This window comes from Anolis sagrei, chromosome 5, assembly GCF_037176765.1.
Source record: "Anolis sagrei isolate rAnoSag1 chromosome 5, rAnoSag1.mat, whole genome shotgun sequence".
NCBI classification, from domain to species: domain Eukaryota; kingdom Metazoa; phylum Chordata; class Lepidosauria; order Squamata; family Dactyloidae; genus Anolis; species Anolis sagrei.
Genome location: NC_090025.1, coordinates 2,519,734 through 2,534,971, shown reverse-complemented (window position 1 = coordinate 2,534,971; position 15,238 = coordinate 2,519,734). Strand labels below are relative to the sequence as shown.

At 47.4% G+C, this 15,238-nt stretch overlaps 1 protein-coding gene across 2 annotated transcripts in view; it reads left to right on the top strand.

The window, feature by feature from the left end:
* EXOC6B (exocyst complex component 6B) overlaps window positions 1-6,486 on the top strand; it is a 379,788-nt gene extending 373,302 nt beyond the window's left edge. The window contains exons 21-23 of one of the 2 annotated variants that reach the window (XM_067468442.1): window positions 668-780; window positions 3,257-3,268; window positions 4,942-6,486. In XM_067468442.1, the coding sequence (XP_067324543.1) occupies window positions 668-780; window positions 3,257-3,268; window positions 4,942-5,068 (252 nt within the window). In that variant the 3' untranslated portion in view covers window positions 5,069-6,486. The remainder of the gene's footprint in view (window positions 1-667; window positions 781-3,256; window positions 3,269-4,941) is intronic. The other variant, XM_067468443.1, reaches the window with a different exon arrangement.
* Window positions 6,487-15,238: the final 8,752 nt, after the last annotated feature.

The window sequence follows — 15,238 nt, the reverse complement described above, 5'->3', positions numbered from 1 at the left end:
CTGGGCTAGATAATGAGCTCCGGAGAGAACAGATAGTGAGAGATAGATTTGTTTCCCAGTCTGTACGAAGGTCACAGCGGCTTCACCAAAAAGAGACCCAAACAGAAAAGTCAAGGGGCGTTTCTAAGAATAGCTTCTTTGGTTTAAGAGCATCCCTGCCGGGTGCTTCTTTAGGTCAAGCAACGTTCGGGACTGTGGCTGGTCTTGGCAGAATTCCCGTGTTCCATGGCCAGTAATCCCAGAGGCTTCTGTTTCCAAGTTCATGGTTAGTAAAAGGCTAACAGACTCTTGGTTATTGTTTTGTGGCTTTTGAAGTTTTGCTCAAGTTCAGAGATCCTATTGACTCCTGTGTTTTTCTGTGGCTTTTTTACTCTGCATTTACCTTTCTTTTGTAACCAATTTTTTATCAATAAACAAGGATTGCTTTTCCTACAGTCCAGAGTGGTGGATTTAATCTTATGGTCTTGTTTCTTGAACTGGGATGCAACACAGGGATAGTGAATGGCTCAAGGGCTGTCCATGCCTCTGTGGGGCAGAGGGGTCAGGCCCAGACCCAAGGACGGCATCCTCCTGTCCTTTTGCAGATGTTTGTGGTGTTTCTAGCCTTCTGGAGAGTCATAATCTAAACCTGCTCTTCCTCTTCTTCCTTTCCCCTTCCTTTCCCCAGCTCTTGGATCTCTTCCTCCAGTGGGACTGGTCAACGTACCTTGCCGACTACGGACAGCCCACCTGCAAATACCTTCGTGTGAACCCAACGACGGCCCTGATCCTGCTGGAGAAGTCAGTGCGCACCATTCTTGACCTGGTTTCTGAGCTTGCTTGGACACGCAGAAGGGGCCGGGATACCTGGCTCTGCTTTTTTTTGGAAGGGGGGGGGGGAGAATCCTTGCAATGCCTGGCTTCTTGGCTCTTGCACCCCTCCAAGCCCCCCTCACTGTGGCTGCGGCTTTGCCTTTGTGTGTCTGTGCAGTGTGTTGTTGTGTGCGCTGTGCTGCTTTGGGCTGCTTCTGCTTGGAATCATGGCATCACAGGGTTGGAGGGTACCCCAAGGAGCGGGCATCCAGTGCAACCCCATTTTGCTGTGAAGGAAGATGCAATCAAAGCTCTCCTGACAGATGGCCATCCAGCTTCTTTAAAAAACCCCAGAGAAGAAAGGTCACTGTTTTTGGGGATCTGAGCTGTCAGACGCAAAAATAACCCTCACTTGGGTTGATTTCACCATAAATATAGCAGAATACCAGAAGTAAACTTCATAACCAGCAGAAACTTGCATGCAATGAGCTGGGATAAGCTTTTTTTTTCTTAGGATGGCACAGGATTGCAGAGTCAGAACTTTAGGTTCAAAAATATTAACTGAAGTAAAAGAAATGCATTTTTCATAGAAAAAGCCTTGGAGCGAAATAGCTTACTAAATCTCATCTTCTAAAGAGGGTAAAAAGTCCATGCAGCTACATTTTGCCTAGAGAGAGGCAAAATGTGCCTCCTCATGGGTGGAAAGAAAAGCAGAAGAGATTGGAAAAATGGCCACACAGCCAGCCCAGGGCAATAAAAATACATTTAAAAAGGAAGTTCCCTCAAAAATTTCATTCCTCCATCATCAAAGGGGAGGAGACAGTGGCTAGCAGTGAAGAGGAAAGGCAAAGCCCTTTTAGGGAAACATGCATAGGTATGTGGGGGAGAAGACTCCCTCTGCTTCATCCTATCTCTAGTCGAGCTAGATAACCACACAAGAGACTTGTGCAGTCCAGGGATGAAACCCAACACATAGAATCCCAGAATGGGAAGAGATCCCAAGGCCATCCCATCCAATTCTCTCCTGCCAGGCAGGAAGGCCACAATCAAACCCCTCCTGACAGATGGCCATGCTGCCTCTGCTTAAAAACCTTCAGGTAAGGAGACCCCACCACATGCCCCTGGGAGCATATTCCACTGTTGAATGGCTCTTGCCATCAGGATGTCCTTCCTAATATTGAAGTCGCATTGAGCCTCCTTTGTGGAGACAAGAAGCATGGTGTAAGTAAACATAATCATCGTAATCATAGGCGCAATCTCTTTTCCTGCAATTTGAACCCATGGCTCCATTGTGTCCCACTCACAGAAAACAAACCTTGGGCTTCCACTGAGATTTCCCACTGTGACCATCTTCTGAGGCTGAGTGTGTGCATCTCAGACCTCATCTCCAATTTCCACCTAAAGTGGCTTCTGGCTCTCTACACTGTGATATCCCCACCACCACCACCACACACACACACACACACATAAATACACACTTTGCCAGTCTGTTAGGTCCCAGCTTGGATGCACTTGGCATGGCTTTTGCTCTTTGACTTCCCCTTCCTCCATCTCTTTTTCCTATTCCTTCCTTCCCTTCTTCCTTCCTCCCCTTCTCTTCTTCTTCCTCTTCCTCCCTTCCCTTCTACAATCCTCTTTTCTTTTCTGTCCTCCCTCCCTTTCCTTCCTTCCTTCCTCCTTCCTCATCATTTCCCCTCCCTTCTTTTGTCTCTCCCTCTTCTTCTCCCTTCCTCTCCTCCTCCTTTCCTTTCTTCCACCATTCTTGTCTTTCCTTTCTCCCCATCTACCTTCCTTCCCTTCTTCCTCCATTATTTTTCCCTCCCTCCCTCTTCCCTCCGTCTTTCCCCATCTACCATCCTCTTTTCCTTTCTGCCCTTCCTCCCTTTCTTTCCTTTCTTCTTCCTTTTTCTTTTCCCCTTCTGTTTTGCTTCCTCCCTTCTGTTCTTCCTCCATTCTATTTGCCCTCAGTTTCTCCCCATCATTTTTTCACCTCCCCTCTTTCATCCTTTTCTTCTTCTATTCCCTCCCTCCCTCCCTCCTTCCTTCCTTCCTTCCATTTCTTTTCCCATTCCTCCCCTTTCTCCTTCCTTTCTTCTGTTCTTCCTCCATTCCTTTTCCCCTCCATGTCTCCCCCTCTATTTTTCTCACTTTCTCCCCTCCTTCCTCCTCCTCTTCCTTCCTCCCTCCCTTCCTCCCTCGCTCCTTTCCTTCCTTCTTTCTTTCTTTCTCCTTCCTTCCTTCCTTCCTTCCTTCCTTCCTTCCTTCCTTTCTTTCTTCCTTTCTTCCTTTCTTCCTTTCTTCCTTTCTTCTTTTCTCCCTCCTTCCCTTCCCTTCCTCAGAATGGCTTGCAAGACCCCTCCTGGCATCCCTTGGACCTGGCCTTGCCCTCCTTCTCCTCAAATCCTCTATTTAACCTCTTCTCTTGGTTTCTCTCTTTCCTCCCTTCTCACTTGCTCCTTGCCAGGATTTCGCGAGAGTAAGTATTGGCCTGGGTCGGGGCCCCTTTTCGTTTTGCTTTGCCATGAAGCGCCGCTCATCGTCTCCCATCCGCTCAAAGCAAAAAGGCCCCTTAGAGTTAAAAGGGGATCAGGAGCTTCTGTCTTTGTTTCTAGAAAAATAGATAAACAAAGAAATCATGTCTTTAGAAATAAGTTCAGGGAGCACTTTTTAATATATCCAGCATGAGAGTTCCCTGCAGACCAAATTGTAGGAATGCCGTGTATGTTGTTCTTGTGATCTAATTGGGTCTCATGCTGCATTTTGCAACCAATTTCTTCCTAGACATTTTAGTTTATTAAACCCCTCTTTTTTCTCCCAGTTTTCAAAATTCCCAGGCATTTCTCATTTCTGTTCCTAAAGGAGGGCATTTAGGTCTCTGGCACCTACAATTTCCAGGGCAGAGAGTGTGTAAAACACCCCCAAATCCACAGATCCTTCTGGAGCAGCAAAATTCCTGCTCATTGCATATCTGTTGGGGAATCTGAGCGGTTAGACTCAAAATAATTCCACCATAAATATAGCAGAGTGCCTGAAGTGAACTTCATAACCAGCAGAAACTTACATGTGATGAGCTGGGATAAGCGTCTATTCCTTAGGATGGCACAGGTCGCAGAGTCAGAACTTTAGATTCAAAAGTATTTATTGGAGTAAAAGAAATACATTCTTGATAGAAAAAGTCTTGCTCATGAAGAATCATCTTCTAAAGAAGTAAAACGGTAAAAAGTCAAAAATCCATGCAGCTACATTTTGCCTCAAGAAAGGGGCAAAATGTGTCCTCAGTGAAAGGAAGAAAAGGCAGAAGAGAACAGCAGAGACTACATGATCAACCCAGGGCAATAAAACATAGAAGAGGAAGTTCCCTCACAGAATTCCATTCCTACATCTTCAAAGGGGGAGGAGACAATGGCTAGCAGGAGGAGGAAAGACAAAGCCCTTTTGGTAAACATGCCTAGGAATGTGGGAGACCTCACTACCTCTGAGGATGCTTGCCATAGATGCAGGTGAAATGTCAGGAAAGAATGCCTCTAGAACATGGCCATATAGCCCGAATAAAACCTACAACAACCCAGTGATTCCGGCCATGAAAGCCTTCAACAATACATAGGGCTTACTTTCATCCCTGGTTGCAGCCAAAGGTGTGCATCTACACCATGTATCGGCAAACTTGAGCCCTCCAGGTGTTTTGGACTTCAACTCCCACAAGCTTAAGCGGCTGATGGGGAAAAGGAAGGGGCCTGAGACTGTTAGGAATTGTGGGAGTTGAAGTCCAAAATACCTGGAGGGAGGGCTCAAGTTTGCCCAGGCCTTCTTTACACTGTAGAATGAACACAGTTTGGTAACACTTGAACTGCTATGAATCATGAAAGCTGCAGTTTGGCAAGTTTGGTTTTTAGTCAGCACAGGCAAACAAGCCAATCTCTCAGGCGTTCTGCCAGGCTGAGAGAGAGATTGATAACAGAGTCAAGGCTGAAACGAAATCAGTTCCTGGCCATTTGGGACATAGCGTAGATTAGGGGATAAAAGTGCCCAGGGTTCTGTAGCATGCACCATGGCAGTCAAAGTCTTCTAAACTGGATTAATTCTGCTGTGTGCATGCGCCCAGAATGAGGTGAGTGTGTGCCTGACCTTTGCCGCCTTTCCCTTGTGCAGGATGAAGGACACCAGCCGCAAGAACAACGTCTTTGCTCAGTTCCGGAAGAACGAGAGGGAGAAGCAGAAGCTGATCGAGGCGGTGGCCAAGCAGCTGCGCGGCCTCATCAACAGCCACCACGCCTGAGCCGGACGGGGGCTCCTACGGCCACCTCCCAGGGAAGGGCGGGGAAGGAGGACGGGCCGGACGAACCCTTGGGACCAACACTGCAACAGGAAGGAATCGCATGCTCCGGCTGCTGCTGTATCTCTGGACGGGAGACCCACTTCCTCCTCTTTGCAGGGAATTGGGACCACTTTGTGAAGGCCGCAGTGAAATCCTGGATTTTGCATTTTTTTTGGAACACAGGGTCTATGTTGACTATGCGCATCCAGTATCCATCTACAGAGACGCATTTTACCTGTCTGCAACGTAGCCCGAGGGATTGTTATAGGATCTGTTTCCCCGGGCACTCATTTGTACTGTTTGTTTTCTATCCTCGGGTTGGTTTTGTTCCCATCGTGATGCCACCGATGTGGTGGGACCTCCGTCCGTCCATCCAAGGGATTCAGCAGCATCTTGCAATTTATGGGACCCTTTTCCCCACGGCAAGAAGTGCTGTCCTGAGGTTCCTCTCTGTGTGGGAAGGGCTTCTGTGAGTGGCTTAAAAGGGAAGATACTCTATGAGACCCTGGCTGTTTGCATTTGTGGGTTTCCATTTGTGTTATGACTCCATACCTTCGTTGAGTCTGAAAAGGAGGAAAGGGGGCCCTTTGGGTTTCTCTGCCAAGCAATATCTTGGAAGCTGCAAAGGGTTGGCTTTGGAGAGTGGGAAGAAGAGCCCTCCATCCCTTTCCTCTTGGGTGCCTCCTCTTCCTCCTTTGCCTGGCATTAAAGGGAATGAGACAAAGGTCTTGGGAAGAACCCACCGAGACGGTTCTGCTTTGCCTTTTGGTGTCTTTTGCACTGTGTCTTTGGCCTGCGTTTACTCGTGCTTAAGATGTTTCTTTTTTATATATATATATTTTAAAAGGGACTGTTTTCCAAATGTGTTCCAAATCTACACACACATGCATTATGGAGTTCCATCTCTGTGGAAGTTCTCCAAATCCACACACACATGCATTATAGAGTTCCATCTCTGTGGAAGTGCTCCAAATCCACACACACATGCGTTATGGAGTTGCATCTCTGTGGAAGTGCTCCTAATCCACACACATCCATTATGGAGTTCCATCTCTGTGGAAGTGCTCCAGATCCACACACACCTGCATTATGGAGTTCCATCTCTGTGGAAGTGCTCCAAATCCACACACACATGCATTATGGAGTTCCATCTCTGTGGAAGTGCTCCAAATCCATACACACATGCGTTATGGAGTTCCATCTCTGTGGAAGTGCTCCAAATCCACAGACACATGCGTTATGGAGTTCCATCTCTGTGGAAGTGCTCCAAATCCACACACACATGCGTTATGGGGTTCCATCTCTGTGGAGGTGCTCCAAATCCACAGACACATGCGTTATGGAGTTCCATCTCTGTGGAAGTGCTCCAAATACACAGACACATGCGTTATGGAGTTCCATCTCTGTGGAAGTGCTCCAAATCCACAGACACATGCATTATGGAGTTCCATCTCTGTGGAAGTGCTCCAAATCCACAGACACATGTGTTATGGAGTTCCATCTCTGTGGAAGTGCTCCAAATCCACACACACATGCATTATGGAGTTCCATCTCTGTGGAAGTGCTCCAAATCCACAGACACATGCGTTATGGAGTTCCATCTCTGTGGAAGTTCTCCAAATCCACAGACACATGCATTATGGAGTTCCATCTCTGTGGAAGTGCTCCAAATTCACACACACATGCGTTATGGAGTTTCATCTCTGTGGAAGTGCTCCAAATCCACAGACACATGCATTATGGAGTTCCATCTCTGTGGAAGTTCTCCAAATCCACAGACACATGCATTATGGAGTTCCATCTCTGTGGAAGTGCTCCAAATTCACACACACATGCATTATGGAGTTCCATCTCTGTGGAAGTTCTCCAAATCCACAGACACGTGTGTCATGGGATTCATCTCTTTGCTTTTGGAGCTGCCTTGTTGTCTATCTGGTTGTGTTCCCCGTGTTATTTCCTCTGGTGCATTTTCTCCTCCTCCTTTTTAGCCTCTCAATTTGGGTGCTTCTCTTTTTCCAATCCTCCTCCCATTGCGCTTTTCAGGACTGTTTGATGTTTGAGGAAACTCTAGAGCAGGCCTGGGCAAACTTGGGCCCTCCAAGTGTTTTGGACTTCAACTCCCACCATTCCTAACAGCCTCAGGCCCCTTCCTCCCCCCCCCCCCCCCCCCAGTGTTACATTCCCTCTGACTGTAAACACCACACTGTTGATTGGAAAACAATCCTTTTATTGAAGATAATTAAAAAGCAGCAAGTAAAAAGCACTTTAAAGAAATAGGTAAATCCAATTAGGTAAGAAGATAAGCAGGAGAAAAATAAGTTCAGCAAAGTCCATAAAAGCAAAGTCTACACTTCTCTAGTATAATTCTGGAATGTCCTGGAATGCAACACTGAGGGGGGAAAGGAAAGGGCCTGAGGCTGTTAGGAATGGTGGGAGTTGAAGTCCAAAACACCTGGAGGGAGGGCCGAAGCATTGGATGTTTATGCGAAAATGTGAAAGGTCTCAGGCTGTTGCGTCAGAGGCAAAAACAAATTCATTTGGAAATGTTTACCCTTTCATTAGTGTTGGGAATCTGAGCTGTTAGGCTCAAAAATAACCTTCACTTGGGGTGATATCAGCATAAATATAGCAAAGTGCCAGAAGCAGACTTCATAACAACCAGAAACTTACGTGTTGTGAGTCAGGATAAGCTTTGATTCAACAGGATTGCAGAGACAGAACTTTTCAAAATATTTATTCTAGGTAGAAAAAGTCTTGGAGCTTACTAGTTTGCTAAGCTCATCTTCTAAGGAAGGTAAAATGATAAATTATCAAAAGTATCCAAGCAGCTAAATTTTGCCTGGAGAAAGGCAAAATGAGTCCTCACTGGAAGGGAGACAAAGGCAGAGAGAGAGCTAGGTAGAAAGGTTCTTGGAGCTCACTAGTTTGCTAAGCTCATCTCCTAAGGAAGGTAAAATGATAAATTATCAAACGTATCCAAGCAGCTACATTTTGTCTGGAGAAAGGCAAAATGCGTCTTCACAGGAAGGGATACAAAGGCAGAGATTGAGTGAGCTAGGTAGAAAAGGTCTTGGAGCTCACTAGTTTGCTAAACTCATCTTCTAAGGAAGATGAAAAGATAAAATATCAAAAGTATCCATGCAGCTAAGTTTTGCCTGGAGAAAGGCAAAATGCGTCCTCACTGAAAGGGGGACAAAGGCAGAGTGCCTACGTCTTCAAAGGGGGAGGAGATAGTGGCAAGCAAAGCCCCTTCTAGGAAAAGCAGGCATGTGAATGTGGGAAAGGAATCCCTCACTCTAATCCTATATCTAAATCTAGCTACTCATTGAGGACTGAAGATTTGTGCAGTCCAGGGATGAAACCCAACAATTAGCATAACAATCGCAGAGTCAAAAACACAAGGAAATTGAGCAGAAGTATAAAAGTTAGGAGAGCTTGGAATTAAAAGGGGAAACGGGCAGAGTTGTGCAAAACATCACACAGGTGCAGGTAACTTGGTTGCAGTTATGTCATCCAAAATAATAGAGAATAAAAGATGGATTCCTCGGTTTCCTTGTAGGCCCAAGAAGGCAGGTCATGCTCCATACCCATGCAGGAAGCCAAAAAATGGTTATACATAACCGGAACTGGATGAGACACCAACTAGAACAGGCATGGGCAAACTTTTGATCCTGGGGGCTGTGGGCCGGGCCAGGAGGAGGACGGTGGGTCAGGCCAAGAGAGGATGAGGTGGGCCAAATTTGGGGGGGGGGGGATAGCTGATTGGCAGCCAAGGTGCAGTGGGAGGGGTGAGGGAAGTTGATGTGGGGAGGGGGAGGGAGGCCGGGATGATAGGTGTGTGTGTGGGGGGGGGGGATTGTGTGCAGCTAGCAAAGAGAGAAAAGTGCAGAGCTGGTAGAAGCCCTCCTCTTTCAGCCACATGCCTTCCTGCCAGGACAGATTTCTCCTCTCAGCACATCTACCCATCTGAGTCGCTGTGCCGAGAGGGGAGGTGAAGAAGTCCTTCAAAGGCCTCTATCAGCTGCATGCCTTCCCGCCCGGCCAAGCCTATCCTCTCCTCGGCTGCAGCTGGGTCACTGTGCCGAGAGGGGAGGAGAGGAAGCCTTTTGTGCAAAGGCCTCTATCATCCACGTGCCTTCTTGCCGGACCGGGCCACAGCTGGGTCGCTGTGCCAAGAGAGGAGGAGAGGAAGCTCTTTGTGCAAAGGCCTCTTTCAGCCATGTGCCTTCTTGCCAGACTGCGCCTATCCTCTCCTGTCCTCTCCTCTTGGCACAGCAGTCCAGCTATGTCGCTGTGCCGAGAGAGGAGGAGAGGAAGCCCTGCAAAGGCCTCTACCGGCCATGTCCCTTCTCACCAGACTGGGCCTATCCTCCCCTCTCCGCACAGTGACCCAACTGGGTCGCTGTGCCGATAGGGGAGGAGAGAAGCCCTACAAAGGCCTCTATCAGTCGCATGCCTTCTGGCCAGGCTGGACCTATCCTCTCCTATCCTCTCCTCTTGGCACAGCAGCCCAGGAGAGGAAGCCCTGCAAAGGCCTCTACTAGCCATGTCCCTTCTCACCGGACTGGGCCTATCCTCTCCTATCCTCCCCTCTCAGCACAGTGTCCAAGCTGGGTCGCTGTGCCCAGAGGGGAGGGGAGAAGCCCTGCAAAGGCCTCTATCCACCACATGCCTTCTGACCGGGCTGGGCCTATCCTCTCCTCTTGGCACAGCAGTCCAGCTGGGTCGCTGTGCCGAGAGAGGAGGAGAGAAAGCCCTGCAAAGGCCTCTACCAGCCGTGTCCCTTCTCACCGGACTGGGCCTATCCTCTCCTATCTTCTCTTCTTGGCACAGCAGTCCAGCTGGGTCACTGTGCCAGGAGAGGAGCCCTGCAAAGGCCTCTATCAGCTGCGTGCCTTCTGACCAGGCTGGGCCTATCCTCTCCTCTTGGCACAGCAATCCAACTCCAAACAACTGTCAGGCCATCAAATTCTAATCAAGACGGTCAGTTGAAACATTCACACCTAGCTCCAGCAGACAAGAGTTCTTTGTCCCACCCTGGCCATTATTCCACAGATATATAAACTCATTTTCCTAGTTCCAACAGACCTCACTACCTCTGAGAATGCTCACCGTAGATACAGGCGAAACATCAGGAGAGAATGCCTCTGGAACATGGCCATATAGCCCGAAAGAACCTACAACAACCCAGTGATTCCAAGAATATACAAAAGGGATGTTTTCTGGCAGCTTGTGCATCCTCCCACGCAGGTTCCGCTTCTGAAAGTGAGGCAAACGAATCCATCAATCCGCACTGCGTCCTTCCTGCCAAGCCCAGTTTGAAACTGCATGATATGGTCAGTATAGAATCATATAATGCAGTTCAATTGCATTGAACTACATTACAAGAGCCTGGACTGCAGTTCCAAATTGCATTATATGGCAGAGTATTGCATTATCTGGCAGTATATGGCTCCCTCCTGCCTTCCTCTTTTTCCTTCTTATTCTTTCCTTTCTTTCTCCTCTCCTTCCTTATCTTTCTCCTCCTCCCCTTCTTTCTTGTCTTCCCTCCTTCCTCTTATTTTTCCTTTCCTTCCCTTTCTTTTTCCCTTGCCTTTCCCTTTCTGTTCCCTGTCCCTTTTTTCCCTTTCCCTTTTCCCCTTTCCCTTTTTCCCTTTCTCCTTTTCCCTTTCTCCCTTTCCCCTTCTCCCTCTCCCTTTCCCTTTTCCCTTTTCCCCTTTCTCCCTTTCCCCTTTTTCCCTTTTTCCCTTTCCCTTTCTCCCTCTCCCTTTCCCTTTTCCCTTTTCCCCTTTCTCCCTTTCCCCTTTTTCCCTTTTTCCCTTTCCCTTTCTCCCTCTCCCTTTCCCTTTTCCCTTTTCCCTTTTCCCCTTTCTCCCTTTCCCCTTTTTCCCTTTTTCCCTTTCCCTTTCCCTTTCCCTTTTTCCCTTTCCCTTTCCCTTTTTCCCTTTCTCCCTTTCCCTTTCTTCCTCTCCCTTTCCCTTCCCCTTTTTCCCTTTCCCTTTCCCTTTTTCCCTTTCTCCCTTTCCCCTTTCCCTTTTTACTTCCCCTTTTCTCTTTCTCCCTTTCCCTTTCTCCCTTTCCCTTTCTCCCTCTCCCTATTTCCCTTTCCCTTTCTCCCTCTCCCTATTTCCCTTTCCCTTTCTCCCTTTCCCTTTCTCCCTTTCTCTATTTCTCTTTCTCCCTTTCCCTTTCTCCCTCTCCCTATTTCCCTTTCCTTTTCTCCCTTTTTCTTTTTCCCTTCCCCTTCCCTTCCCTTCTCATTTCCAACCCTGATCATCCCATGCACAAACTTTCAGAAGTTGGTGTTTTGGAAGAGAGAAGAGCCGAGGGAAGTCCAGACCTGCTCTTTTCCTGAATATAGAACACACTCCACTTGAGTGAGGTTGGTTTTGCTTCCAATGGCTCTGGGTCCCTTTGGAAATCCCAACCAAAGTTGACCATTGGGACAGTGGCATTTACACGACCATCAGCTGACCGTTCGAAGGTTGGAAACATTGGGCCTGCCCTCAATGGAGGAACCATTTGGATCCCTTTTGTGCATCTCTTTTACACTCAAACATCCCAGCATCGTCTTTGTATTTCTATTTTGCATACATACATGTATTCTATACATCATGCAATATTGATAGGTCTGTAGATATCTTTCCTGGGAGTCTTTGGGTCTTCTTGTTTGCCATTGCAGACACTGGGCAGAGGGGAGTGGGCTTGGGAGACGGAAAGCAAAGTGGGGGCCGCAAGGAGGGTCCGAGGGGGGGGGGAGGTATGTGTCGGTGTGAGCATGTCGTTGCAACTCTATGTTTATTCTCCTGCCGTAACTTTTATTAAAAACGTGTCTTGGAACTCTGTACAGTCGCTCCTTTTGTTTCAGCATCTGTTCTTAACTCGCGTCTGCAAGAAAATCTCCCTTTCTCCCCTCTTCTTTTCTTCCTTCCTCCTTTTTTCTTCTTTCTTCTCCCTTTCTGTTCTTCCTCCCCTTCTTCCTTCAATCTTTTCTCCCTCCCTTCCTTTCCTCCTTCCTGTTTTCTTCCTTCCTCCCCCTACCTTCTTTCTCACTTCTTTCTTAATCTCCTCCTTTCTTCTTTCCTCCAATCCTCACTTCCTTCTTAACCCCTTCCTTCTTCCCTTCCTTTCTTCCTCCCTTCCTTTTACATCCCCTTCCCGTGTTTCCTCCTCCTCCTCCTCCTCGTTCTTCCCATTTTTCCTCCTCCCTCCCCGTACTTTTTTCCTCACTTCTTTCTTAATCCCTTCCTTTCCTTATCCTTTACTCTCTTCTTCCTCCCCCTTTTTTTCCCTTGTTCCCTTCTTCCTCCACTACCACCTTTTTTCTTCCTCTCTCTCCCATAACTTCTTCCTCCCTTTTTTCTTAATCCCTTCCTTCTTCCATTCCCTTCCCATCTTCCTCGCTTCCTTTTACCTCCCCTTCCTACATTCCCTTCTTCTCATTTTTTCTCCTCCCTCCTCACTTCACCCTCACTTATTTCTCAATCCCTTCCTTCTTCCCTTCTCTTATTCCTCTCCTCCTTTCTCCTTCTCCTTTTCCCTTCCCTTCTTTTTTTTTCTTCCTCCCTCCCCATACCTTCCTCCTCACTTCTTTCTTAATCCCTTCCTTTCTTCCTTCCTTTCCTTCTCCTTCCTTCCCTTCTTTTTCTCCCCTCCTTTCTCCTTCCTTTGTTCCCTTCTTCCTCCTCTTCCTCCCTTTTTTCTTCCTCCCTCTCCCATACCTTCTTCCTCACTTCTTTCTTAATCCCTCCTTTTTTCTTCTTCCCTCCCTTCCCCACTTCTTTCTTAATCCCCTTCCCTTCTTCCTCACTTCCTTTTACCTCCCCTTCCCATGTTCCCTTCTTCTTCCCATTTTTCCTCCTCCCTCCCCACCTTCATCCTCCCTTATTTCTCAGTCCCTTCTTTCTTTCCTTCTCTTATTCTTCTTCTCCTCCTTTCTCATTCCCTTGTTCCTTTCCCTTCTTTTTCCCTTTTTTCTTCTTCCTCCCCATACCTTCTTCCTCACTCCTTTCTTAATCCCTTCCTTCTTTTCTTTATCCTTCTCTTCTTCCTCCCCTTCTTTCTTCCTCCCTTCCCTTCTTTTTCTCCCCTCCTTTCTCCTTCCCTTGTTCCCTTCCTCCTCCACCACCACCCTTTTTTCTTCCTCCTTCTCCCATACCTTCTTTGTCACTTCTTTCTTAATCCCTCCTTTTTTTCTTCTTCCCTTCCTTTCTCGCATCTTTCTTAACCCCTTCCTTCTTTCCTTCCCTTCTTCTTCTTCCCCTTTTCCTCCCCTTCCCTTATTCCTTTCTTGTTCCCTTTTTTCTTCCCTCCCCACCTTCATCCTCACTTATTTCTCAATCCCTTCTTTCTTCCCTTCTCTTATTCTTCCTCCCCTCCTTTCTCCTTCCCTTTTTCCCTTCTCTGTTCCCCTCTCTTTCCCTTCTTTCTTCCTCCCTCCCCATAGCTTCTTCCTCACTTCGTTCTTAATCCCTTTCTTTCCTTATCTTTCCTTTTCTTCCCTTCTTTCTTCCTCCTTCCCCTCCTTCCCTCCTTTCTCCTTCCCTTCTTTTTCATCCTCCCTTTTTCTTTCCTACCTCTTCCATACCTTCTTCCTCACTCCTTTCTTGATCCCTTCCTTCCTTCCTTTCTTCTTCCCTCTCTCCTTCCCTTCCCTTCCCTTCCCTTCCCTTCCCTTCCCTTCCCTTCCCTTCCCTTCCCTTCCCTTCCCTTCCCTTTCCCTTCCCTTCCCTTCCCTTCCTTTATTCTTCCATCTCTCCTTCCTCCCCTCCCTTCTTCTTCCCTTCTTTCTTCCTTTCAGCCCAGGTTCATCGGGAGGCCTTGACAGAGACAGTGACCCCACCGCGGGGTTCAATCCACGCTTAAAGGAAGCTATCCAAAGGCCCTATATGCCTGTGGAGGAGGGAAGGCACAATCAAAGCCCTCCCAAAAGATGGCCATCCAGCCCCTGTAAAGGAGACTTCACCGGACTCCCAGGCAGCAGAATATTCCACTGTTGAACAGTTCTTTCCATCAGTACGTCCTCCCCGATGTGTAGGTGGAATATATTTTCTCGCAATTCAAATCTGTTGCTCTATTGTGAACCAATCTCTAGAAGAGTTTCTTTCTCTGGAGGTTTTTAAATACAGCATGGACAGCCATCTGTTGGGAGGGTTTGGGTGGTGTTTTCCTACCTGACAGATGGGGGCTGGACTGGATGGCCCTTAGAGACCCCTTTCAATTCTATACCTCTGTTTCTAACTAGTTGAAGGAACTCCAGATAGCAAACAGTCAAGTGCCAGTTGACACCTCCCAAACAGATCATGCCTTCAGGCAACAACAGCCAGGCTACCTCTATGCTAGTGTTTCTCAACCTGGGGGTCGGGACCCCTGGAGGGGTCACAAAGGGGTGTCAGAGGGGTCACCAAAGACCATCAGAAAGGGGTGTCAGAGGGGTCACCAAAGACCACCAAAGACCATCAGCATTTTCTGTTGGTCATGGGGATTCTGCGTGGGAAGTTTGGCCCAATTCTATCATTGGTGGGGTTCAGAAGGCATTTTAATTGTAGGTGAACTATACATCCCAGCAACTACAACTCCCAAATGTCAAGATCTATTTTCTCCAAACTCCCACCAGTGTTCACATTTGGGCATATTGAGTTTTTGTGCCAAGTTTGGTCCAGATCCATCATTGTTTGAGTCCGCAGTGCTCTCTGGATGTAGGTGAACTACAGCTCCCAAACTCAAGGTCAATGTCCACCAAACCCTTGCAGTATTTTTTGTTGGTCATGAGAGGTATGTGTACCAAGTCTGGTTCAATTCCATTGTTGGTGTTCAGAATGCTCTTTGAATTTGAGTGAACCATAAATCCCAGCAACTACAACTCCCAAATGACAAAATCAATCCCACCAACCCCACCAGTATTCAAATTTGGGCATATTGGGTATTTGTGCCAAATTTGGTCCAGTGAATGAAAATACATCCTACATATCAGATATTTACATTACAATTCATAACATTAGCAAAATTACAGTTATGAAGTCGCAACAAAAATAATGTTGTGGTTGGGGGTCATCACAACATGAGGAACTGCATTAAGGGGTCACGGCATTAGGAAGGTTGAGAAACACTGCTCTATGCAGATATCCTCAC